At 41.8% G+C, this 26674-nt stretch overlaps 1 protein-coding gene across 2 annotated transcripts in view; it reads left to right on the forward strand.

The window, feature by feature from the left end:
- Positions 1-26674, forward strand: part of tafa3a (TAFA chemokine like family member 3a) — a 90506-nt gene that overhangs the window by 53731 nt on the left and 10101 nt on the right. For both annotated transcript variants that reach the window (XM_062411703.1, XM_062411695.1), the window contains exon 2: positions 1175-1287. In XM_062411703.1, the coding sequence (XP_062267687.1) occupies positions 1176-1287 (112 nt within the window). In that variant the 5' untranslated portion in view covers position 1175. The remainder of the gene's footprint in view (positions 1-1174; positions 1288-26674) is intronic.

The raw sequence follows: 26674 nt of genomic DNA on the forward strand, positions 1-26674 counted from the left end.
ATGTCGCGAATTTGCCTCAAACCCCATTCCGGTCTTAATGCCGCCAAGGTGACGTTTGTGCCTGATGGTGCAATATTACACATACCAAGGAGGGTATTGGAAGCACTCTGTCGCCATCTAGTGGTCGGAGTGGAAAATATATACAAGCCCCTTGGGACTGTGCAGCAAAGTTATTTTGAGGTATTAAGCTGCATTTGAAAGACTGTGATGATGGAACAGCAATGATTGTACAGAAACATATGTTGTTAGTCAATTTCAAGCAAAAGCAGCATCAATCTACATACCAGAGACTGGAAAATTTGTTAAATTAAGGTTATGCCCCATTATCTAATAATGGGGCATAACCTTGTCGCTTATGATGTCGCTAATTTGCCTCATACCTAATTTTATATCTACTGTATATGCTATATTGAAATTAACGATCTCCAATTAATTTAGCATCTGTATGACAGCCAAAAACACAACTAATAATTTGTTTATATAATTGCAAATTAATTCAGGCATTAAGGGGTTAACAGATTGACTTTGTCCCAAAGAAGTATATAAAGATGGACAACCTGACCGCTCCACTAAAGTCAAGCCAAAGCATCTAAATTGCCCCTGGTGGCTGGCTACGGTATAAATAACAAACCCTGTCTCCTCCATGTTAGTAGTCAAATACAACTTTCTCAAAGATGGTTGCTGTCATTCTTGGTAGTTCTTAACAAGTTCAAATTTGTCAAGTTTTGATTTAATTATTAGAGTCGGAGTGAAACGTCATGATTGACAGCTGAGACATGTGTTTGAACAGGACCTTTCTACCGCGGCTCTATCCCCCGATCACTACAGCACAGACACTGGATTCAAATGTGCGAGGTGGGGTTCTTTCGTGTGTGTGGTTATAGCTTAATTTCACGATAATGTGAGGAAGTGGAGACAAGTCGTCTATCTTTATATACATCCACTAAAAGAACTGGTTTTGGCAGATTACTCCCAAACACAGGCAGAGCGTCCAGTTAAAGCTCTATAGATCTGTGCTTTTTTTACGATTCTACGAGTTACTAAAACTGACCAAGTCACAGCTTCATGAGATCGCTGGCTTGAGCCCAAGTGAGCCAGCCTGCTCATCTGTTTATGTGATGCAAAAATGGTTGATTATTTTGTGTGTCTTGACTGTTTGTTTTGTTTCTTGCAGGATGCGGAAGAGGGACCTGCAGAGCATGTGCAGAAGGGCGCTGCTGCTGACCATCTGCATGGTGTCTCTCTGGGGAGAACTGACCAGTGCATCGTCACACAGAAGCCACATAGGTACAATGCATGTGTTTGTTGTGTTTTTCAGGGACGAAACACTAAGCATTCAGAAACACACAAATATACAATCTCTGCTGCTGTTGGCTGATCAGAACCCCTTACTGTAGAAACTGAGGATTAAAAAGAAGTGCTGATGTCAATTTCTTTTCTCTGTTATATTCATAACCCATGAAAAGTCAAAAAAGCTAATTGAGGAAATAGTTTTCAATGATTTTATTTGAGCTTTTGTGCAGGAGGCAGCAGCAGCGGACTGAAATACACCAGCAGGACGAAATGTCATGGGCACCAATGTCATTTTCAAAGAAAAGCTAACAAATACACTTTTACACATTTTCAGGCTTTAGGCTTCACTGTGTGTCTTGCTGAACAGACTTAAATGGACACAGTTGAGGAGGACAGTGCATAGCTCCTTGAATTCCTCTGCCCCTTCTACTTTCTGTTTGTGGATTTTCCAGGGATTTGAGATCTGGCTCTTTACTCCTCTGAAAATAGCATGAGACATTTTAATTCATAAAAAAAGCACTACAAAACATTAAGATTAATTTTAACATCACATGTAGGATGTGGAGGATGGATTGACGCTGGAGGATAATTGGCCTGGTTCTCAGTCCACTTTAACCTCTAGACGGTTTATTGGGGTGTTGGTGGTTTAGGGCTCATGTGAGCAGATGATCTGATCCTGTATTGTGAAGTTTTCACAGACATAATCTTAAAATCACAAACTGAAGTCTCCCCAATTTCAAATCTGATTTCGATATGTACGATTTATATTTGGAAAGACTCCTGTGGTTTGCAAGGAACAGTGATTGGGCAAGTGAGCAGAAACCTGCAAAAGCCAATTAGAGTGAGCTCACTGGGAAAAGTCACCAATCGATTGTTGCCAACTTGAGATTAGTACCAAGAGAAAATAAGTTTTTTTTTCCCTTTATTAAGATTTTTAGTACAAAACATTACACAAACAAGTTCTACCGGTTGATGAGGCCAGCAGGCTGCTCTCTATGAGTTTCGCATTTGATCATGCAAGTTTCTCTGACTTCCCAAGTGTCAAGGGTCAAGTTTTTTCACCGACTTGATCCTGAAAACGCTGGCCCATCAGTCCCAGTGTCACCACCGTGCAGCCACACTCACCCGACTGGCTCCTTAAAGAGAAACTGAAATAATTGCTGAGTTTTCTGGCTCCCTCTGCTCAGCGGCAAGGTAATGATGCACTGTAAGCCTTTGTCTTGTGCACATGGGAATGCGACAATTTAACAGTCGTGCAAGTCGAGCATCACGGGGAAGGAACTAATACCAGTACAGCAAGTTTGTGCATGCATCTTCGTGTGTGTGTGTGTGTGGCAGGGAACAAGACCTTTCAAAGTGATTTCCCTCAATGGAGAGATGGCCTGATCCCAGGGCGTAACGGCAGAAACTGTGACTTCACATTGAAATAATGAGCCTTATTCCTCTGGAGGAGAAACGGCACAGGATGGTTGGAGGAAGGACGAAAACAAAAAATAATAAATACGACCATCAAAAGTCTTTGATCGAGCATAAAACCCCAATACCATGGCGAGACAGAATCGCACGGGGGGGAGGCTTCACATTGTGACACAGGAAGGGTCAGTGCACGCGACCTCTCGAGGTGCGTTTCCATTCAAGTCAGAGGTGGAGGAAGATGGAGCCGTGGCAGAAGTTAACTCTTTCTAAGCCTGAGCTAACCTCCCGAGAGATAAATTATAATATATCATTACATTTCTTTCAAGATATATTAGCCTGAGGGAAGCAAACTCTTTTATTTTATTTCGATTTTTCCCAAATTCACTTAAATTGAACTCAAAACAGTCAGGATGCAAAATAAAGTGTCTGCAGTGGTGGATGTTTGTGTGTCCAACATTACAGTGCACAAAGAAACTGAGGAGCTGCTCACGACATATATTATACTTTGGTTTATGTTATTCTGTGAAGTTAGTATTTTATGGAATTGGGACTCGGTCAGTTAGATAACAGGATTATGCAGAGACTACTGGATGATCACAGTAAAACTTGTTGGAAACATGGATCAGGAAAGAACCATTCAGTTCTGCTGTGGATTCAGATCAGCGGGGGGAGGATCCACTAACATTTTGTGAATGTTGAAGCTTTGCAAAATATGAAGTTGATTTCTCAGAGAATAATGCATGGATCTTGACCAAAAATATTTATGAGTGAATGTGATGTGTTGCACATCCAAATAGAAATACAGATCTAGTGAATTTAAATGTGTTTTCATAAGGGGACTTTTGGGCCTTGGCTGCGGTTCGAGTGTTTGCATAGGAATTGATTTTGGAAAGTCCAGCAATCAAAGTAGTAGAAATCATACTCTTGTTCATGTGTTGTATTTTTTACACTCTACATCCTTCACAGAGAATCCTCTGGTTTAATCCCCACCTTCCATATTTAATCAATACATTTAATATTTACTGAATATATTTGATGGTTGCACTGTAGACTGACAGTAGAGGAGTAAATCCCACTTGTTTGACTGCAAACATGTCGGATAAACCGTTTAATCTTCCGGCTAACATCGCTCTCTCTTTGCTTTTGCATTTGTCCCACTCCTGTGGTTTGTGCGCTTATTCCAGTGATTTATTAGGGCGGGGGAGTGGGGGGAGAGAGACAGAGAGGGGGCTAGAAGAAGTAGCCAGGCCTCGTTCTCCCCGGGCGGCACTGACACTTAGGTAATCACGCAGCCTGTCCCTGAGCTACGGAGGTCAGGCCAAGGTGGACCCAATAAACAAACCTCTTTAGCCCTTCTGCTTATTGAGGTGGGGGCTTCACCGGAGCAATTGAACCTTTCACCGAAGCCCGGCTGGAGCACGGCGGGCTCGCGGCACGCACACATAACCCCTGCAATAACACCACCGCATCCCCCGGAGCACCATCTACATTCATTAGCTAGCCATGAAAGAGTGGAGAGGGAGACGGGGGGAGGAGAGAGGTTCTGGAGAGCCTGATTACACGATACCCTGTTTGGCTGTGCGATCTGTTGTGGTGCCGTCCATTTGGACTGATGACGCGACCGGGTCAGACCCCAGCCTCATTACTCAGCTCCTCTCACACTCGGATCCTTTTGTTTTCTCCGCAGTAACTCACTTTGTCTCGTTTAAACAGAAAAAAGCAGCAATCAAGCTCTCGGCTTGTTGGTCAGTGCTGCGAGGGCAAACGTGGACGAGAGGAAACCAGGCATGAGAAACACTTCTCCCACTGAGGCTGGGTGACGCAACGTGGCCGCGGCAGCAGCAGCGGCCTACTTGATATAGAACTGCTCTGAGCTGTGCCATTTACAGGTCATAAACTCTGTTACATTTTTAAATATAAGGTGTTTAGCCGCACGGCTCGTGGATAGCTCACAAATTCCATCAGCACAGGGTTTAAATCAAGGTCCTGTTCTATATTCACACACACACGAGGGGCCATGCTGCCTTATTAATAAGATGAAACTGTGCAGTGGCTCTCATTTGAATTCAGGGGGAATATTTCCATATTTGCTTATGGTGGAGACTTTCTAAAAACTGTGTGATGCACTCTAATGGCTTATTCTCAAGCTGATTCTCATGTTTCAGGGGATTTTTTTTCTATTCTATGTAAATTGGCTTTACCTTTTTTTTTTTTATTATTTGACTCTTCGTCTCCAGTGTTTTCACATTAGGATTCTCCAGAGCACAAATTAATGGCAGAATCCAAAAGAAACTTTTTCTGTCACAGTCAGGTTACTTTTTGGAAAATATATTTTAGGATGTGTAACATTAATAAAAATTGCAGAGGAAAATATACTGACTATCTGAATTAGAAATGTTTCCCTGTGGCAAAATGGAGGATAGTTGATTAATGATTAATCAACTATAAATGTTATCAGTCCAACTTGGAGATTGAGTTACTTTGTCCTGAACAATGGAAATAGTCTTTTTTCAACAGTAAGGAAATATTAAAAGTGAATTACTATGAGTCTCTTCTACTTTTCTCATCATTCATATTTCCTGTGGAGCCTCAGGACTATCAAAATATTAGGGAAAGTAACATGACAAATCGAATGTGTGTGTTGAATAATTAAAATGGAGAACAAAAAATGAAGTTGTCTTCTATGTGACAAATATAGGTTTGGACTTGATATTAATCAAATATCTCTGGTATTAATATCTCTAACATACTTACTGCCAAAATTATGAGGGTAATTATGTGTTTAGTTTAATTAGTCACTGTAGGATTTTTTTAATAGTGACCTGCCAAGACTGCAGATGAAAGACAGATAGATATCTCAAAGATGGCACCCACTCACTTGAATAAAACTTGCACTCTGAGTTAAAAAGCCAAAAAATTTTTTGGGCTTCCCGAGTAGATCTGTGTTTCTGCTGCATATTAATTCCCAGTCCGCCTTTAAATTTTACATTCTGACAATATAGTGTAGATAAAATAATGCTTTCTCATGCAATTGAGAATGAAATAGCAAACATAAAACAAATAAAAAACGTAAAGTTTAATATCTTACAAACTCCTCTTTTTGTATATTTTCTGTTTAAATTTGGTTCCAGCTCTTCAAGCCACAGCAGATTGAGTGTCGATGCCATTGCCAGCTCACTGAACACATCCATGCTCAAGACATGCAGGGACACAGCCACCTCCTTATTAGATCAGCATGAGGAAGAATAGAAAAGTGGTGACAAAAATGGGAAATATTGGGTTGGAAAATAGGTGATATAGATAAATAACTTATAAACAAAGACCAAAAAACAAAAGGAAATACAGAGTGCGTGAAAGAGATTTAGAAAAGTACCAGAAATTAAAAGGAAAATATATTGTAGCTCCCTATTTTTCTACTCTATGAAATAAAATAAAGAAATAAATCTTTAATAAGCACAAATCAGAAAATAACCTGAATCGCCAAATGTCCCTGATTGTGAAACAGGCCGTTGGTTTTCACGGGCTTCGTTCCACAGGTCTGTTAACGCCTCTGTTGTCCGTTGCACGACAATTCTAATGAAAACACATTTCAGCTCCGAACCAACTGGACTCACACCCCGTGCATGTTCTGCCTCATTGTTTTTCATCAGCAGCTCCACTACACGTGTTCCTCTGGTCAGCCGGCCCTCGAGGAGCGGCCTCTAATGCCCTACATATTGTATCTGGGTCCCTGGTTGTTGTGTGATAGAGCACATCAGCCGGCCCACTTCACACGGCAGGTCAGCGTGGAACCCTTGCCCAGGGATAGCATGACATTATACGGAACTGCGGCAGAGCAGGTCACCCCCCCCCCCCACCCCCACCCCCCCGCCCCGGGGAGGCGCGGGGATGACATTTGGAGAGCAGGTGGACGACACTGTGGCGGACGGAGATAGCGAGGAGAGGGAGATTGAGATGGAGATGCTGGGCTGTTTGAGATGCACTGTGGGGATGACAGGGGTCAGCTCGCCCCATCTCCCGGTGGCAGCTACTGAGATTAGAAAACCATCAAATGTCCCCTGCTATCCACATCTGAATGGCAGCTGTATAGATGAGCCTTGAGTGGCTGCGTGTGGCCTTGCTTGTTTCCTCTGTGTCTGCGGCGCTGCAGCCAACAGAGGGGAGCAGCGGGACAAGGTGTGAACTGCTGAATATCAATAGCTTTACTTTAGTCACATTAGCCGAGGTATTGTATCATATGGTAAATATCATTGTGATAAAAACAAAACACTCTCTTTATATTTCAACTACCACACAGAGAAAAAACAACAGTTTCATACAACTTCTTTTTTCATTGTTATTATATTTTATTTGTTAATTTCACATTACAGGGCAATTGTAATGAACAAATATCATATGTGCATATGCATAAATCCATTCATTTGAAACATGGTCATTATTTATCAACATAAACACACAAAACAGTGGTACACATTGTTATCAATCAACTTGTTGCATTGACAATAAACGAAAATGGAAACATAAAGTTAAGAAAATATATAAAACAAGATTGGAAGGATCTAGGGATTCGATTTTTTTTTCAAAAATATGAGAGCGAGGAAGACGCAAACAGGAGTTTCACAAGACTCCTTGAAGGACAAGCGTATTGGCAATAAAAAATAAGATATGACATTCATGACGAAGAAAGGGTCAAAAGGACCATGTGCTGCCTGTTTATGTGATCCCCGTGGTAAAGGGGGCATGAAGGGGCTGTGAACCTCTGTCTTGAAGACTGGATCCATCTCTGAGGTATCTGACCAGAAGAGGGCAGCAGCCAAGATACTGCACACAAGCTCCCATGTACGGGTGAGAGGAAGATGTTTATTTTCACACAAGCCAGCTCCACCCACAAAAGACGTTCCTCTGGTGGCGTCCCCCTTCACCCTTCAGAGTGGGTTCACTCCACAGCTTCCTCTAGCTCGATATGAGGGTTGTTTCTTCTTTGATTTTCCAACAGTAGGCTGATGTTGCTGTTATTTGGCCTTTTGGTACCTTCCTGCAATTTTTAACAGCTGTGTTTCTCGGCCGCCGCAGATAGGAACCAACATTGTGTCAGAATCAGATACGCCAGCAGTCGTCTATCTCCATCCCCTTCTCCAATTACAGCTCAAATGTAAACCCATTATCCCTCGCCACATTATGAGTTACCTCGAGCGATTCGGAAACTCAACAGAAATGAAGGTTTTTGGGGGTTTGATAGAAATCGGAGGAGCGCCTGGTGATAACGATTTGAGCTGATGAATGCAATTAGTGGAGAAGTGCTAACAGCATGGCGGTAATTGGGTCTTACAAACTGAAAGCCTGCCCTTACCCGGCAATTAGAGCAACCTGCTTTAAAGTTAGTCAATTGTATTGCTGTTAATGGCCCACGCTTGGTTGCAGCTCAGCGTGAGGAGGTGCTGTCTCCTTTCCAATCGGCCGCGGCTCAGAGTTTTCTGTGCTCGGCTGAAGAATTTAAATGCGTGGAGGAATTTCAGAGGTGATTTATTCGTTAACGCCGGTGATTCAGCGCTCCACAGACTGTGTTGTGTACGAGGCTGTGTGATGCATGCTGATGCATAACATTAACTTTGAGATTAGTGACGTTACAGTTTATGTACAGTGACACTCTTCGGCTTTCAAACATATCTTTTTCTGGTATTGTCGGGGAATGCACAGCGAAGGAGAGTGAAGCTTCGTTCACTCTGACACAGTTTGTAAATTTTTAATCACATGAGTTAATGGTTTGGCACCTTGAGGATTTCCTTCTCCAGGATAAAAGATGTCACATGTAGGATATCGGACATGTGTGAGACGGGTCATTTAAATTAATGAGCTCACAGCTCTCGGCTCTGTGATCATCTGCATTGTACATTCACTTTTCACGTTTCGTCACGAGCATTTACAATTAATTTGATCTCTTTGGTGATTGAACTATAAGTAACACTAATGTATATTCTTTTTCGATCGGGTTAATTGGAATTCCAGATAAATAATGATTTAGATTCTATTTTTGGTAATTCGAAGGGCAGTTTATATTTGCCTACATGCAAGATTCACCACATTAAAATTGAAATTTACAGTTATATTTAGATTAAAAATATACATTTATATTTAACATTTACAATTTAGCTTTAGCATTATTTTACCAGAAAAGTTAACACACGCTTCACAAAGTTCACAAACACTCCGGTAAATCTGGTAAAAAAGGCCCAATAGCCAGGGGGGTTTTGGTTCTAAAAGAACAAGGGCAGACAATATCTAAAGAAATCTGAGACGTGTTAGCGTATCATCAGCTCTCATCTGACCATGGTTTACGTGTTGGGGCTGATTTCTGAGAAATCAGATATCTGAGCCAAGACTCTGTTTTCCAGTCATCTTGCACTGTTCGACAGTTCCACACCAGACAAACGATTCTCCACACAAAACACATTTTTTCTTATGCCTATTAACAGCTATCTGCATATGAACACAGATTAGTTAAAACGCTAATAGCCGATGCACTCTGGTCACTGTGTCCCGCCTCTCCTCCACACGGACTCTTTGCCTGCAGGGTCTACTCAGACGTGACTGATCGAGCTACAATCAGAAACCAGGGCCGGGAATCTTGTCCCTCACCGTTAATAGAGATATGTATAGAACCAGGCAGAATGGAGACAGTCAGAGAACACAGATTTAAATTCATTGAAATCTAAAGGAAAGTGTATTTGAACTTAAATAACATGAATATAACCACAATCTTCTCTATCTACATCATCGTGTCCAACATCAGCATTTTTATATGAAGCAGGTTAAAAGAGCAAATGGATTTTAAATGATTGTCTGAGCAATCTGAATCTGAACTTCCTCGATCTTACTTGATATTTTCAAACCCTGGTGACGGTTCCTGTGCTGCTTCAAAGAGCGGCGACCACCTGCTGAGTTTATCCACAGTTCAACCTCTTAGTTTCACAAGGTGAGATGATGGTTGAGCAATCACAGATCAGCTCTTAGAACATGAACAGACTCTCAAAGTTAGCGCCTGTAGTCAAGCTATGTTGGGTCAGTTCGTTAATAGAGTGCACAGATATATTTAAAATAAAAAGAAAGTGTCCTTAATAGAGAAGTTGAGCCCAGAATAATTAATTTCGGGGACAAGCTGTGACACTCGCATCATTACCACCCTTTCATTTGATAAAACAAACTTGTTATCCAGCAGCTATTTTAACATCTCACAGACATGGAGCAATATTAGTGTTAATTCAGAGTCGTGCCTTTCGAATAGAAATCCTGCAATCACTCTATCACTTACCCTTTTCCTGAGGGAAACACTATCCTCACCACCTCCAGTAACTGGGAACGTTTTCCTTCTGCTCTTTGGTGCTGAGCAACGTACAGTTTATTTTGGAGGTTTGTAGCTGGGAGCAGACGCCTGCTGGCACAGAAAAACACTATAAGAGCAGCTAAGAGATGCTAACAGGTTCCAGAGCTCGTTAGTGACTGGCAACATATTTTTCATTCTATAAGGGATTTCATTCGATCCCTTGTCATTTCATTATAAAAATAATCTGTTATCGTAACTGCTTCATCCATCCAGCATCTATACCAGAAAGACTCTAAACAGCTATCAGGATCAAACCCAGAACCCTGTGAGAACAGGGCTAACCACTGTTCCACCTTGCCATCGCATTTGATCCGTAGTTATTCTAAAAGCATGAATCCTAGTTTTTTTTCATCCATCCATCGTTACAGCTTCTCCTTTGAGGCTCGCAGAGGAGCTGGAGCTAATCCCTGCGGAGAGGTCACCATTTCTGTCACAGGGCTGACACACTTAAACAAACAAGCCTTCACAATCTCATTCACAGCTACGGGCAATGTAGAGTCTCCAATTAACCCCACGTTTGTGTGTGTGTGTGTGTGTTTGGACTGTGGGAGGAAGCTGGAGAGATCCCACGTGGACATGCAAACTCCACACAGACAGACATGTCAGGTCCTTTCCTTTGCCTCACTAGACCTTACCGATTCAGCCTTCTATTCAAACCCAGAACCTTCTTGCTTCATAAGTGCTTCATCCATCCAGAGTCACATGCACATGAGGAGAACATGTAAGAGTCCGTCCATCAGGTTCTCTGCATTTCATTCATCTCTGCTGTTATCTTCAGGTATATAAAGTCTATTCAAAAGACCATTACTCTCCAACCTGCTCTCAGACATGTGCCATATTTGTCATTAATTTTGATCAGCTGAAACTCAACTCACTCAGCTGCCATTAAAACCAGAGACGGCTTCCCAGCAGCTTGACATCTGTCTCCAAACCGGCACACAGTATTATTTCAAGATGCCTTGGAACACGTCGGGAAAGTTTAATGTCCTCTCTAAACACTAATTCCCTGTACTTACTAATACAGATTTGTAGCCCCCCCCAATCGTAAATTGAACACATTTGCCTTAACATCTGTCCCCTGAAACCTCTTTTCAATGCAGTTTGATAATTTAAATCCTGGCAGACATTTATGAGTGCTCATCTGCAGTCGGGCGACGTCGGCTAAGGAAGTCGGAGGGGAACTCGTCAGCCGCTCAGCCTTGGGTGTAGTTTCCTCTTTTCGTTTTTAAAGTAATGCTCGGCTATGGCCTGATAGTCGTTCACTAGAGGCTGGATAGTGACTGAATCAAGTGAAATATAAGCTTCTAAAATGCAGTGTATCAATTGCTTGCCTCCATCTTGCGGCTGCGCTCCGTGACTCCCTGCCTTCTGGCTCACATCTCCCCGCGAATAAAGTGCGGCCCATATCGGACCATAAAAACAGCAGCCGAGGCTCAGCATCAAGTTTATGTGAATGGACTGGAGCATAAAATGTAATGGGTGGAACCATTGGAGTTCCTCTGAAATGGCTTTTTTTAAAAGGTTTGTCGACATATTTTTCAGCAAGATGGTCTATTAAAACGAGGACCATATATATTGAGCTGTCAGTGGGTGGACAGGTCAGATGCTCCTTTAATAGTGTCCTCAGGCGGTCGGCGGTGCAACGGGGGATCAGTGCCGGTGGCTGCTTCGCCTCTAATGAGATAATATTGTTTTCTAGGGCAAGGTTTGATTCAGAAGGTTAAATACACCTCTCAGTTAGCAGTGTTGTTAATGTAGTTACATGACGGCTTGATTTAGAGGACGGTGATCTCTGAACCTCAGCTTTGAGTGAATTTAAGCGAAGAGTTCTTCTTATTTTTCCAGACGCTTCCATTTCTAACACACTCCGCGGCACAGATCATCGTGGCTCTGTCATTTTGGCAGAATCATACAGTTTAAGTGGGGACCCTCATCCCCACTCTTAGTTTAACCAATCCTCTTTTTTATGACACGGTGGCTGTCAGTCAGCTCCGAGAGGCGTCCGTGGGATCTGCCCGAGATGAGAAGCATTGGGAATCCAGTTGGCGAGCGGGGGATGTCAGCCCTTTAGAGCAGACATGACATCCACTTGACAGATAACCCACATGTGTGCATGTCTGATGAGAAGCCAGAGACAGGAGAAGAGGATCTCCAGTTCCTGCCTGCCTCTGTGGAGCCCCAACACAGATGTGGTGCAGCTCGACAGCGACGATGCTTTTAGAAAATTCCAGTTTCAGATGTGCTCTACTGTTCTGAACGTTATCCTAAAACACTGCAAACCAAAGTTTAAAGGTTCAGTGTGAAAGATTAAGGTGAAAGGGATCTATAGGCAGAAATTCCCGAGTGTGTTTCACCCAAACTGTACGAATTGTTGTTGTCCTTACCCTAGAATGGGCCCATTATATTTAAATACTTTATATTTACATCAGAGTGGGTCCTCTCTACGGAGGCCCCCATGTTTGGTTACAGAGTTTTTATGACATTTAATGTGTGGAAGGTGAGGGGTGATCAGCTGCTACATGCAACTTCACCACTAGATTTCACTAAATTCTAACCCTAACCCTAACTGAATCTTTAACGCATTTCACCCAAAGTGAGTGAAATTAAAGACTTACTTAAAGAAGAAGGGTCTTGTTTTTATATGTGAAAAACTGATTTTCTGTCCAGTTGAAGCCGATTCAAGATGTTCCATTGAGCCTTGTTGGGTTTGCAGCCACTGTGGATGTACATTTCCATGGGGAAATACATTTGTTGCAGCTGCATTGCTGGAGAGATAATGTTTTTATATCTATAATACTTTAACCACAAGCCATATCACAGACCCGGCTGAGCACCAGGGGTGACCAGGCCTTCTCTGTCAGGGACTCTTTTCTCATCTTTATCTTTATTTATTTTTGTACTTGGGCTCTAGTTCGGTGTGATCTTCGAACTGTATTATTTATATTACTTCTAAAGCGCTGTGTAACTGTGTCTTGAAAGGAGCTGTAGAAATACATGAAGTTTACTATTATACCAAATAAATCTGCAAAAGCTGCAGTCATGGTTTTGTTGTCCATGGAATCTGTTCATGACATTTTCACAGTTCTGTTTACGACTCGAAGCTTGGAGTTAGTGCTTGGGAAAGGATTTTCACCTTGGTTAAATATTGTATCTGGAACCAGGAGGTGGAACCCATTGGTATTTATTTTGTTCCAAAACCATGACCTTTCCCGAACAGCACAGATTTCTTTTTTATTCATATAAACGCCGTCATGCTTACATTCGGTTTACAACAAAATGCACTTTGTAAATCCATGAGGTGGAACGAACCGCTATCAGGAATGTGATGTGCTTGGATATGTTCTCGTGAGCTTGACAAAAACAACACAGGGACCAGCTCCTCCAAACAATAATACATGGTGCTGCTTTTTATCCTCTCCCTAACGTGATGCATTATTTTTATCCGGTGAAAGAACGTTTGTGATGCTGCTGCATCATCTAACACTGTTGTTTGGCCTTTATAAATGTTTTCTGCTTTATTGATGTTCATGTATGAGCAACACAACAATTTAGAACAGTTTGATCCAGTGACAGTCTATAAATCGTTCCTGGTGCAGAAATATATTTGACGGCCGTTTTCTCAACCAAATATTACTCTGGTCCCAGTTTAATTTTTAAGTTAAGTTCAGTGAAATAAATGCTGATTCTCCAGTTTAGGGAAATGGCTGCTATAACACTCAGAGGTTCAATTAATCTTCCCTCACTTGCCAATATTTTGGGTACAATCAGATAAAACTATAAATAAAGTCGCCAAATTAAATTTCTGTCTACGTGTGACATCAATCCTTTGGAATCTTTGCCCAGTACTTTCTGATTAGGGAATCTGATAAATAAGGGCCTATTATTATCATGTTTATTATGAATACTTGTGCAGTGCCCGTTCTAAACCTGCCTGTTCGGCCTGGGGTGATGCTGTGGTTGCATCTTTCTTTCTGAAACTCTAGAGGGGACTTGCAGTAATTTAGCTGCGGCAAATAAAGAAAGACTGTTTCACCACTGCTGCACAAGATACTGTTCACATGTTGACTCAAAGTTCAGTGGAGCTCGACTCAGAATCGCTGAACATTAGCTTTGAGAATCGGCTGTTATTGATGTTATTTTAAACGCTAATGATCTTTAACAACACATGTGATGATAAGTCCCGGCCTCTGCTGCTACCGAGCTGCGGTCGCCTGTTTATTCAAATGTTATGCATATTGAATCAAATCCCACCAAAACCTAACACTGCACCTCCTCAAGCCCGCAAACAACCCACGTGTCAGGTGTGAAGTCGATCGGATGAGCTGCTCTCGAGATGTGCGAGCCACAGACAGACAGAGATTTATTAATGTTTAATATTAGATAAATCCAACTGCAGCAGTCACTTTGAAATGAGATGCTGACGATCGGATGATTGAATTAAATACAGAACTCTGAATAAGATAACAAGGCACGTTTTGAACCGGCACGGCACAAATTGGAGAAAAGTGCAAATGAGAAGGACGCTGGAGGGGATTTTACCTTAAAACTGATATTTGATCATTTGTTTTGTAGATAATTCACACCTTAATTTCAGAGGTGGACAATGTTAGACTAACAGTTGCAGCTTTAATTAGCCACATTTGTCTTCATAGAGATGTGACAATAAAACGTGTGTAGAGAAGGTTTCTGGAGCTGAATAAATGAAAGTGTAAGTCGTGATAGATGTAAAAAGAAAATCAAAAAAATGTACAGGGCTGACTTTTTATTTTATTTTAGATGTTGCAGTGTTAAGATGAGATGAGGAAAAATGCAGACTCTCTCACTCTCAGACTGACAGAGAAACCATATGCGCCGAAATGAGGGGAAAAAAAAGACTATAATGGCTCCATGATGTGTCTGAACATTTCTTATTACATTTTTAGTGACTGTCTAGAGAATGAGTAACCGTGTCAAAACAACACTTTCTTCTGCTGCTGCTGCTGCTGCCGCTGTCCCTGGATTTAATAACTTCAGTAGCCTTTCACTTATAAGGCTGTATGATTCCTTGAGGGACTCCAATTGATCAGTCAGTGGTGGGCTCTAACGTGGTGGCAGTCAGATGAATGGCACTGACATGGACTTCATCTAAACCACTAAAGCATACACTCGGGGATTGTGAGAGCCCACTCATCTGTTTCTGCTTTCCCGCTCTCTGAGGACTGGAGTCAGGGAGTCAAAGATTAAAAAGAGAAAGCTGGTGTATGAGGACAAAAAGACTGATGAGCGAACAATATATGCACTTTATTTTGGTAACTGAAAGTCTCCAATTCGTTGGCTTGATTGTCGGTGTGAGTACTGAACCTCTGAATGCAGTACTGGAAGTATTTCCTCGGGGGGATATTCCAGTATTTTTCAAACAAAGTGAGATTCTCATATGTTTTTCCAACAAGACTTTGGCTCACCGCTTCACTTGTACACATTTCAGTTCAAACAGGAACACGGGCAAGATGATAACAAGCCTCCTACAGCTTTAGATCTTCAACCTAACAGAAATGCTCCAGGTAGTTCTCCATACTAAATGACAAAACACAATGTTTGTCATTTCTTAAATGAATCCATAGTTAACGGTTTGATGAGTATCTGACAGAAAGTAGTCCCCTGACAGCTTCTGTCGCTGTTGTGGCAAACCGCTCAATATACAGTCGCACATCATGGACTGTTTGGGAAGATGACGAGATAACAGCTGCTAAATGTGAAGCTACATTTCCTTGATCACCCCCTGGTGGCTGGCTGCAGTGTAGGTCAAAAACTACGCCCCCTGCATGTTAAGGGTTGGGACTATAGACCAAAGTACAGATTAAATGGCATGATGGACAATTGGTCGATTGCAGTTATTGGTTGAAACCTAATATCACAGCTCCTTTAACTACTGCGCAGGGCATCCACACGATATCGCCAATGCAAAATGGCGGTACCTGTTTCTGGGATGTTTTGGCTTCATTTTTTGTATGGCAACTCATCATTCGATCTGTTTTGGTCTCCACCAACTCCAGATATATCTAGCCCTCCAGGCTCTCAATGATTCACCATGCTCACCAGCTACTTCCTTGTTTGTGTCCCTCTGCTGGGTGGTGCTGGCCTTCCGGTCGGTTTATCAGTGTTTTCTTTGAAATCGCTGATTAAAGCTGAAAGGATGAATCAAAACAGTAGAAAACAAGAAGAGTAACGCTCAGCAGAGCAGGGCGATGATTCCCTGAGGGCTCGTCAAGACCAGCGACTCCTGTCCCGCTACACACTGTCATTTCCCTCAGTGCTGGGTTGTTTAAAACTATTGGAAATCCATATACGGTTTATTCTCCTTCCTCTTTGTTTGGGTTGCACCATTCCTTATTTTCCTTAATTCCTGCAACCGAGGCGTTGAATAAAATGCAATCCTGACCAATATTCATAAAAGAGAAAATGACGAGAACAACATCCATGTTGATAAATTCTGATTTCCCTGTGGACGGAGCTCCAGCCTCCGTGTCGCTCAGACACAGGCTTATTTCGGGGGTCTTGCTGGGCCTGATTGTCAGCTCAGCAGGTTTACAGCTGGGTGGAAAGGAGTCAGGCTTTTCTGAATACGCTAATCCAATTAAACGCCGCTCTTGTGAGAGTTCTCTTCATGTTTCTCACCAGGAAAAGTAATGAATGTTTCATAAACCAATACCTCTGTGCGTCTCTGGTGTGTTTGCTGCCACATTAAAAAGATTTCAGTTATTTATTTATTTTTTTTTTATCACGGGGGCCATTTGAATTGTTCTAGCTGGATCTATTTTTAATGGACCAGTCGACATTTCCTTTGACTGAGTGTTATGGCTGTGTGAAGCTGGCAGCTGTGATCTTTAGCACCACATGCTCGGTTTTACCTGGGAAATATGCTGCAGTGAGCCTGTGCTCGGCATGCAGAGGCTTTGTGACTCATTGAAATGGGTTATCAGTATCTGGAGAAAACAAGTGTAATTTGAATCATTACTAATTAATCAGGCTTCTCTATTTAATGGCCTAAAACCTCTGATTTCATTGGATGTTGCTGTATCTCCGGTCTGGGCCTGTGGCCACGACGTGACTCTGCTCTCCCTGGTTTCATCTGCCTCTGCATCTGCTGACTGTAAAAAGGACGACTTGCAAGAACGCTGCGTGAGCCCTGAGACTGAAACAGAAAAGAAGAAAAAAACACACTCACTGTATGTTTTGCTCCGTATCCTTCTGCGGGGAAGGTGCACAGAAGCAGGACATGTTGCCTCATGCCTCAGTGGATAAAGGAAGTTTGTTTCCTGTCAAGGACGATACGCCGGCTCATGTCAACAAAGTGGCCGAGAGATAACATTTGACGTGACGTTAATTCGTCTGAACATCTTTAGGCGCTCGGTTCTCTCGGCTGCGATCGGTCTGTGTCAAGTGCGCTTGTTTGATCTTTGCACTTGATTAGTTCTCTTTTAGAAGTGACTCGCTGTAAATTGTAAGTGGTGGGATTATTAAAGCGTTGAAGCTGTAATGGGCTTCTGTAATTATGTTTTTTTTTTACGTCCATACAATCTCGGCTCCCTCAGCGAGCGGGAGGACGTGCAGAAGTCCGCAGCTGATCTTATCTGGGACTCTCTGTTAACTGAATTCTCTCCGTGTTTCAGCCGTTCCTTTAAACATCCACCTGTTTCTGTGGCTCTGATGTCAGTCAACCCAGTTCAAACTAACCATGAGGCGCTTTTATCCTGATACTACCCTGGCTGATGCTCTGTAACAGGTCATTGAACAGGTGACGGTGAGGTGTTCTCTTATTTCTTTGTTTGTTTTTGTCCACGAAGCACCTTGGAGGAAACTCTTATATTTATTAGATCGTATTCTCCTTTTTATCTGATTGTGCTCAGGAACTCTCCGGAGATATTATAGAGACTTTCTTCTGCCTACATAAAGATCCACTGACACTATCAAGGGCTATTTGTAGGTATAAGATTGATATAGATGTGTTTTATTGTACTGTAATTACATATATTGATATTTAGGAACATATATTGATATTTAGGAACTGATATTCTGTGGATTGCATTATTGTCAGCTCTTGCTCGTGCATTTATTTTGCTGCAATATGACTGGATAAATGAGGATAACATTGATTTAAGAGTCGATTCATGACTACGTCCAATAAGAATTTTGTTGATTCTTCTTCTAAATGTGAATCTTTAGTGGATACTTGGAGGAAAAGTTGTATGTTGCAGCTTAAGGATGGATTTCTTTATTTTGTAGCCACAGCGGAGATAATCACAGGAAATGTGAGGACAGCGATTGCCAGAGAGACGAGTTTGACATGTCACCATGGTCTGAACAGGGTACAGATTGATTATAAGGTAATTGTTAAAAGGTAAAAGGTTCAGGTTCTTAAACTATTTAAATTATGGCCATTGATATAGTCTCCTTTCAAAGTTATGATCATTGAGTGATCAACCAATGTTACAGAGGCACATGCATGTTAGAAATGTTATTTTTGTTGTCTCACTTATTTATGCATTCAAATGAAAAGGGGTATAGGAAGCCTGTTGTAGTAGTTTTCCTTTGAGTGCCCGATCCCCCCTACTCTAAACTGATCCTGTGTCAGCAGCTGTTGCAGTGATGTTGGGAAGCTAAAAACGCTTTGCTCAGATACAATCAGATGCCAGAGTTTTGAAGAAGTAAACCCTCTCCACTGCAGATATTTCGACTTGTCGCAGGCGGATCAGCGAAGGTTTAAATGATCAAATATATGATGGCTGAACTGAGCTGCCTCTGTCTCTGGGTCCTGGTGTTGTGAAGTCTGGTTACTGTTCCATCTCTTATACTGTGACGCTAGAACCAAACAGAGTTGAGAGTTCATGTCACCTGTTTTAGATTTTTGTTCAATCACATATATGTATGCACATTATTAAAGGGATAAATTAATGAGTGTTTTCCTTTTAATGGAAAGATAAATGCCTCTCTCATATCTAAAAGTTGAATGTTGCAGCAGAGCCTGCAGCCCATTCGCTCATCTTCACATAAAGAGTGTTAGCGGGGGGGGAACAGCGAGCCGGGCTCTGTCCAAATGTGACGTAATGTGCCTCTCAGCACCTCTGAAGCTCACTTATTAACAGGCCGGGTGCTGTTTGTTTAATCTCTGCCTCGTGGTGATGATACTTCGCTCCCAGCCAAGAAGCAGGTAAAAACCACAACCTTGAGTTTTTTACACTCAAGTTAGGGTTTTTTTTTTTTTCTGGACTGCAACTTCTTCCTAGTTATTGTCTGATACATATGTGATGAGCTGGTACCAGTGGGCCAATATGTTTCCCAGCCTCTTATATCATCTGTGTTAAAGCAGCACGTTTGACCTCGTTGCAGACTAGCTCCTGTTAACGGAATGTCGTACCTGACGCCCTTTATCGCTACTGTGATTTAAATGGATTCACATTAAAGGAGACATATAAGGATTTTTTGCAGTTTTCTTTCCCCTAGGATGTTTTATTTTGTGTATTTAAAAGACCATGGTAAAGGGAGTTCCCCTCCCCCGTAGAGAACACTGCTCCTAACGCTCCTCAAATTTGACATCAGGGGGGGGGGGAACAACATGTCTCATCTAGGATGTCAACCGCATTCCAAACACAAGAGTGAAAGATACAGAACAATAATTGCTCAGGCGTTTAAATTTAGTCGTTAAGTTATGGATGTCAACTTTAATGAGTGCTTTGTGATGTTAAGTACTTATTATTAAAGTAGCTCTGTCATGGCTGTCATCTTAGCAAACCTTCAGTTTCCTATTGAGCCTTCACTCATGTTATTGTTAAGAAGAAAAAAAGGAATTCTGTCACTGGTAAGAGATTTGGATTTCACCAAATTACTGCAGGAGGATAACGACTCCATTACAGGGATTTCTACATCCTCTGGGACTTGACAGACATGTGGTCGAGATGGGACTTCTTAATACAGCACAATATGATTTCTTTGTTCCATGACAATTGAAACATCCTGTGCGTCAAACTGGCACAAGACATGTTTGTAATTCGGGGTTTGCAGCAGTCAGTGAAGTCTCGCTGTCAACAACGAAATGAACGCCGCCCCTCTGCTGTCTCACGTATCCCCTGTTGTGCTTCTATTACTGTATCTTGTGCTTGACTGACCAGGAGAGGCCGATGTACAGCCAGCCAGTCAGGCAGCTGACAAGTTGGAACAGCGTGTTGCTCTTGATGCCTCCCTGAATGTTAGATCAATTGTTTGATTGCCGTAGAAGCTGAGGAAGACCAGTGGCTTTAAAGCTTGTGTGATTGGTTCTGTGATATGGACGATGGGAGAGTGCTTTACCCCAGTGACTGGCGACAACTGTCAGGACAGGAATGAGTGTAGGGAGCTGTTCCCAGGAGGTTTAGTCTCCCGTGGACTTTCTGAACAACCTCCTGAATCATCTTTTTGAGTGAAGAAAAAAATGACATACTGCTTTTAATGTCAATGTGTCCTGTGTAAGTGAATTTAGAAAAAAGATCACCTTCAACACACTTAATGCACATTAACAAATAACACAGTGGGTAACACTGACCTTGGATCTATATCTATACAGTCGTTTTTAGATGAACACAATCCATCCATATATAATCAACTCATTAATGTAACTCAAATGTCTTCAAATCTCACATAGTCTTAGTGTATTAAGGCCTGATTGTCCTGGTATTGTTTATCTAAGAGGTTTAGGAGAGGACAAGAAAGCAAATTCTACCGACGATGACATGTTTTTGCTGTATAGCCAGAACATAAGCTAACAAAAGGAGAATAAAGACAAAATATGATGTATAAATAAACCCCCAAAAGAAAACACTGCACATATCAACAGTAGCCAAAGTCACAACTTAATTAGAAGTACAAAGTAGCGTGTCAAGAAAAAAGTATGTTATCCATTGACCATGTCTGAAGATGGACGGCATGTCTCCACTTCCTCCCACTTCCCCGGAATTTAAGCCAAATATCCCTAATGGCTGCCATCTTGCACATTTGGACTGAAAACTCAGCTCAGCAGTGATTGATTGATGGAGCCGCGGGATCAAGGTCTTGCTGATGCACTCACTGAATCCACATCAGCCGTCCATCATGACGTTCAACCCAGTTTTTATAGCATCAAATACCTAAGTGAAGCGAAACTTATCACCACAGCACTGTGATAAGAGCTACATTAATGAGATTTTAGTTTAGTCCATGTCCCTTCTACTAACATGGAGATGGCCTAACCCTCCTTATATATCGTCTATGATATATGCATATGAGTAAACAGAATACACATTGGTGCTTTACACTGCAGAGTCAACACAACCTCAGCACAGAGTCTCACATCTCGTCAAACACAGCTCCTCTATCTCTATTTTATTATCTCGGTGTCTCCGGGCGTCGTGTGTTTGCCATTTCACTGAAAAGCACAACATGAAGATATTTTATAAATAAACTTGAGGGGAGACTGTTCCTCTCTTGTTTGGCTGCCTGCCTTTTGTCTCCACATTAGCAAACTGCTGCCTGACGAACGTGACGTGGAGTCAGAGAGAGCGCGCTGGGCAAAGGCGGCTGAAATGAGCAAATTGAAAGCAGAGTGCATCTGTCAACTCTTCCTGTCTTTGTGTCGGAGGACTCGCACGACGCACACTCTTATTTATAAATGCCCCGCACCCCCATGAAAGTAATGACAGGTTTATATTTTTCTGCTTTTAGATGTTCTGCACCACTCACCACCAACCACTGCACAGCCCTGTGTAATTTACAGTGTTTGATACTCTGCTGCACTTTTATAAATGGGAAAAGAGACAGCTTGTCAGAATCCAATTTTCTACCAGTTTGATTCAATCAGCACTGGTTGAGATCAGGTTGAGTCTTCAATCAAATTTCAATCTTTCAATTATAATGTGTTACACTCAATATACAGAACATATGTGTTCATATAGCTAATTTGTCTACTGCGTTGTGATATTTGCTGTTTATGGCAAGTTTCACTGTTTTTTAAATTATAGAATTTATAATTTATACAACTCTCGACGGCTCCACATTAACAGGCCTGTGAGGAGATGTGAAAATCAGCGACCCTCTGAAAAACGTAAAGTAACGCTGTAATACTTCAAATGGGGTCAAACTGGAGTATCTAGTTGTGTAAGTTGAAGTTATTGCAGGTATTTTTTACTGTTAAAGTCTATATTTTGTTTTTGTCTTGTTGTCTTATGTGATGGGTTCACCTGGGAACTTTACTCCAAAACAAGCTACAAGAACTTCTGTTTATCTGTTATTTAACATGTAAGGGAATGTCCTCGCTACCAAATGTATAATATTGGATGCTAATACCAATAGATGGCCATAACACACATAGTGAATATAAAGCTAGATTATGCACTAAAGTTATGTATCTATTTGATTTATTCCATCTTCCTCAAACTTTTGCTGTGGCAGACTTTTGTGCAATTTGGACACACAAAACGTTCAATATTAAAACATTTGAAATAAACGGGCGATCAGCACTTTGTAGCAGCAGGGCGTGGGAACTTATAGTCAACATCATTAATCAAGACAACTTCACGATGATGAGGACCACAACTTGTTCTCCGGTCTCAGTGGAGCTCCTGAGTCTGGCGTGTCTCACTCAGTCTTGGCTCAATTATTGTAGCACAAAGCTGCAGCCAGCATAAACACAGTCAAACATGCAGCCCATTCCTGACAGGTATATTTATGCATTAAACAAGTGAAAACAAATGATACATGAATATTATTTAATTATTATCAACATAAATGTTGGAATATAAAGCGTTGATGTTTTATTACTCAGTTCTAATCCCAGTCATGTCAGGAGACAAGCGTTTTCAGATGCAGACGCTTTACAAACGCTGTGATAGTGAAATGAAACAAGTGTCTCACGTCCGGGCAGATTAAGAGAAAAGTAGAACAAGGTAGTTTCCCTCCTTTTTTCCCTCTTCAGCTCTGTGCAGCTCCTGGTTCCATATTGGCATTTATCAGTCAGGGATCGATGAATATGATTGTGGAGCACAGTACTTTGCCTCAGAGTGGTATTGATTGGGCTGAAGGGTTGGGCCTGGTGCCAGTTCTCGTTAGTGGTCTCTGTCCTTTCACCTTTCTTTGTCTCTCATCTCTCCGTCCTGCTGACGTGGGCGGCGGCTGATTCTAACTGATCGCGCTGCTAAGTGCCTGAATGGAGCTGTATCGATCACCAGGTGTTATGAGCCGTGTACACAGTGACGCCTGTCCCCTACGTGTGCAGCTGTACCCTTTACCAGCCTCACAGCCCTCCGCTCCCGTTGACACCATCTAAAGCAGCAGTTTGTGCTGGGGACAGGGTGTCAGGGTGGTGGGGACAGGGTGTCAGGGTGGTGCTGGTGGTTACACAGATCACTTTACAATCAGGGGCTTAATGGTCATCCATCTAATGCCGAAGTGTCCTTGTGCGTCACGTTGACATCTTACCTGCCCAGAGCTGCTGTGCTTATACGTATTTACTCATGTGTGTTAGACCGAAAGGACATTTGAACAAACAGATCATCATAACATACTCTGGTTGTTTTTAAGCCCAGTGAGGCCATTAGATAATAAAGTATTGATCTTTTGATTTATTTACAAAATAGTACAACATCATATAGTAATTTCATATTTTTTTTTATCATATTAAGTTTTCCAAACACAGGGGTTTTAAGGAAGAAGTAAACGGAGAAAGTAAATAAATCTAAAATAAAACCAAATAACTGGTAATTTTGCCAAATAAACATGAACATGCACAGTAATACAGCACAGTCATTATTATTTTCCATTAATATCAACTAAGTGGCACCTTTAAAAAAAAAATCTTATCTTAAAGTAAAACCACAAATATGATACAGGACAAAAAGGGAGACAGATCTATAGATAAGATTGTGGCGGATTATACGCTCACATTGTTTTTCTTTTTAATCCTAAAGGAAAACAATCTGAATCTAGTGTTAGTGCTGGAATCTTCCACCACAGGTTTAAAGAAGAGATAAATATATATTACAAAGACAAAAGCCATAAATATCAAGAAAAAAAATAGATTTTTATTGACATTTTCACTATAACAGATTTGTCTTATTGTCTCTCATATTCTGTACCAGTCAGTTCATGGTTGTTTCTTCTCACATGGATCGTTACCAGCTCAGGCTGACCACGGCCCCCTGGTCTCTGACCCCTCATCCTGTCCACACTGCATGGTGGTTCAGGGTCCGGCCTCAGAGTCAGCGACCTCGGCCAGCAGCTCCAGATTTAATCAGCACTTCTCTCCACACGGGCGGCCCCGGCCAGCCGCTTCCTGCACCTTAATGAGTCCAGAGTCCCAGCCGCAGCTTGTGCTGCAGCTTTCTTTCCTCCCTTTCAGAGAGAGCATACGTACACGCGGCCAAAACTACAGCCAGTGATGCATTTCATGATGCAAGACAGGCAGACAGATGGAGGAGGTATTAGTGGCTTTGAGTGTGACATCTGTCCCTTGACACTCTATTTTGACAGCTCGTTTAATTATAATTTGGAGTAATAGAACGATATAATGTAATTGTACTGCAGTCTTGATCTGTAATGCTGGCCTTTAATCAGCGAGCCCTTTAGAGAGGCTGACTGCAAACACATGCTATTTGTTTTCCTTTATAATCAGGTGATTTACAATGATTGTCTTCGCTCCTCTCACCTCTGGTGATTACCTATTGTCCATTTGCATCTATTGCTTAAACAAAGTTTGAATATTCCATCAAAGCTATTCCAACTTTTGAAATTAACTTTGACCGGGGGGCGTGCTGGTGGCTCAAAGATAATCAGATCAAGGGCACGGAGCCTGACCTGTTTTTGCATCAGTAGGTTTCTCCTCGGTGAAAAGCACTCGATCGGCAATTGTTGTCTTGCCTTTTGTGGGAATGTGAATAGCACCGTATTGATTGGAAGCAAAATGTTTTTAATGTTGTAGATGAGATTTCTGGATTGCTGGCTAATGGAGAGATAGAAGCTCACTGCAATCTATTTTCAAGTCATGACCCAAATTGAAAATCTTTGCAGGCATAATTAAGGCCTATCTGAAAGGAATGTCAGAACTTTTTCACCTCTTTAAAAAAAAGAAAATTCTCTTGCCACCTATCCAATCCTGGTTGTTACGTGTAAATGCACACACATGCTCAGAATTGTTGATCAGTCCATGCAGAAGGTAATGAATATAAGATGGAGAGCAGTATTGATGTCTGGATTGACTTGATGCTGGTGGTTGTGCTTGTGTAAAAAAAAGCGCCCCTTGTTTTTGATATTGTGATAAGCATTTTTCTGACTTTAATGAAGTCATTCTTCAGAAGTAGACGTGTGGTGTTTAATGTTCAGAAACTTAATTAGTCGTATCCCAACAGATAAGTTCACCCTCTGTTCATCCTCTGGTCGGGGTGCAGGCTCAGTGGATTGGGTGTGTTGCTCAAGGACACTTGGACAGGTGGGGCCACACTGGGGTTCACAGCCGGGGTCCTCCACCTGGGGGATGACCTGGATTTCAAGAAGGAATTGTGTCTGGATGTTTGAAACCAGAGCGAGCTCAGACATTACTCAAACTCCCTCTTAGGACTGAGACAGGGAGGCTCCGTGCGGACAAAACCCTGTTGACCTCATGACAAAGCTATGTTTATATATTTGATTAACGTTTTACCACCTGCTCATGTGAACAAGAATTCTTCTTCATCAATGAAACTTCATCATTTAAGCATTGACATAGCACTGTACGTTCTTTACTTTATGAACTAGGTTGGCAAGGAGGACTCCTGTAGGTCATATTGAAAAATCATAGATCGTGAAATCATTGGAGATCCATATTATTAATGAACTGTCTTTGTATTTACTACATGGCTGATATAAGCTTTTTCTCAAGAGATAAATAAGAAGATCAATGCCTCAATTAGCTATCTGTATGGTATATTATGGAGCTAAAGCTAGCATATGCTTAGCGTAGCTTAGCACTAGACTTGAGCTAAAGGACAAACAGGTGTTAAGTCTTTGCAGCTCGAAAGTGCAGGTTGATTTTGTTTCCTTTCGAACGAGATGGAGACTGTTAGGTTAGCTTAGCACAAAGAATGGAAACAGGTGCTTTAATCAACAATGGGTTGATTCAGTTCAATGTAGCCTGTAGTCTGTGTAGTCTTCAGCTGCTTCAGACAAGAACTCCCCAGACTCTAAGCATTTTCTCCGGACTTTCTCCTCCTGGCCTTGAGTATATGATCCGTAGAAATTGATGTGAGATCCCAGCAGGGGATCCATCGCTGGATTGACAGCGCGCGAGTGGGGGGGTTGATGGCTCTTCTAACACGCGACAGACACACAACTGAATAAAAACAAAAAGAAAACAAATGTCTCTGGGGGAAAAAGCAGTGACACACACATAGGAGACACCAACAAAGATGTAGTGAGAGGTTGTGATGTCGGTTTGTTGGCACCATAAAGGTATTACAGTTTCAATGTTCTCATCTAACTCACAGCCAGAAAGCAGGCAGGAGTATGTCCAATAATGTGTAACAATTCTTAAAAGGTCACAATAAATGCTTTGTGTTCTCTTGCTGTAGC

Source organism: Platichthys flesus, chromosome 2 (genome assembly GCF_949316205.1).
Source record: "Platichthys flesus chromosome 2, fPlaFle2.1, whole genome shotgun sequence".
NCBI classification, from domain to species: domain Eukaryota; kingdom Metazoa; phylum Chordata; class Actinopteri; order Pleuronectiformes; family Pleuronectidae; genus Platichthys; species Platichthys flesus.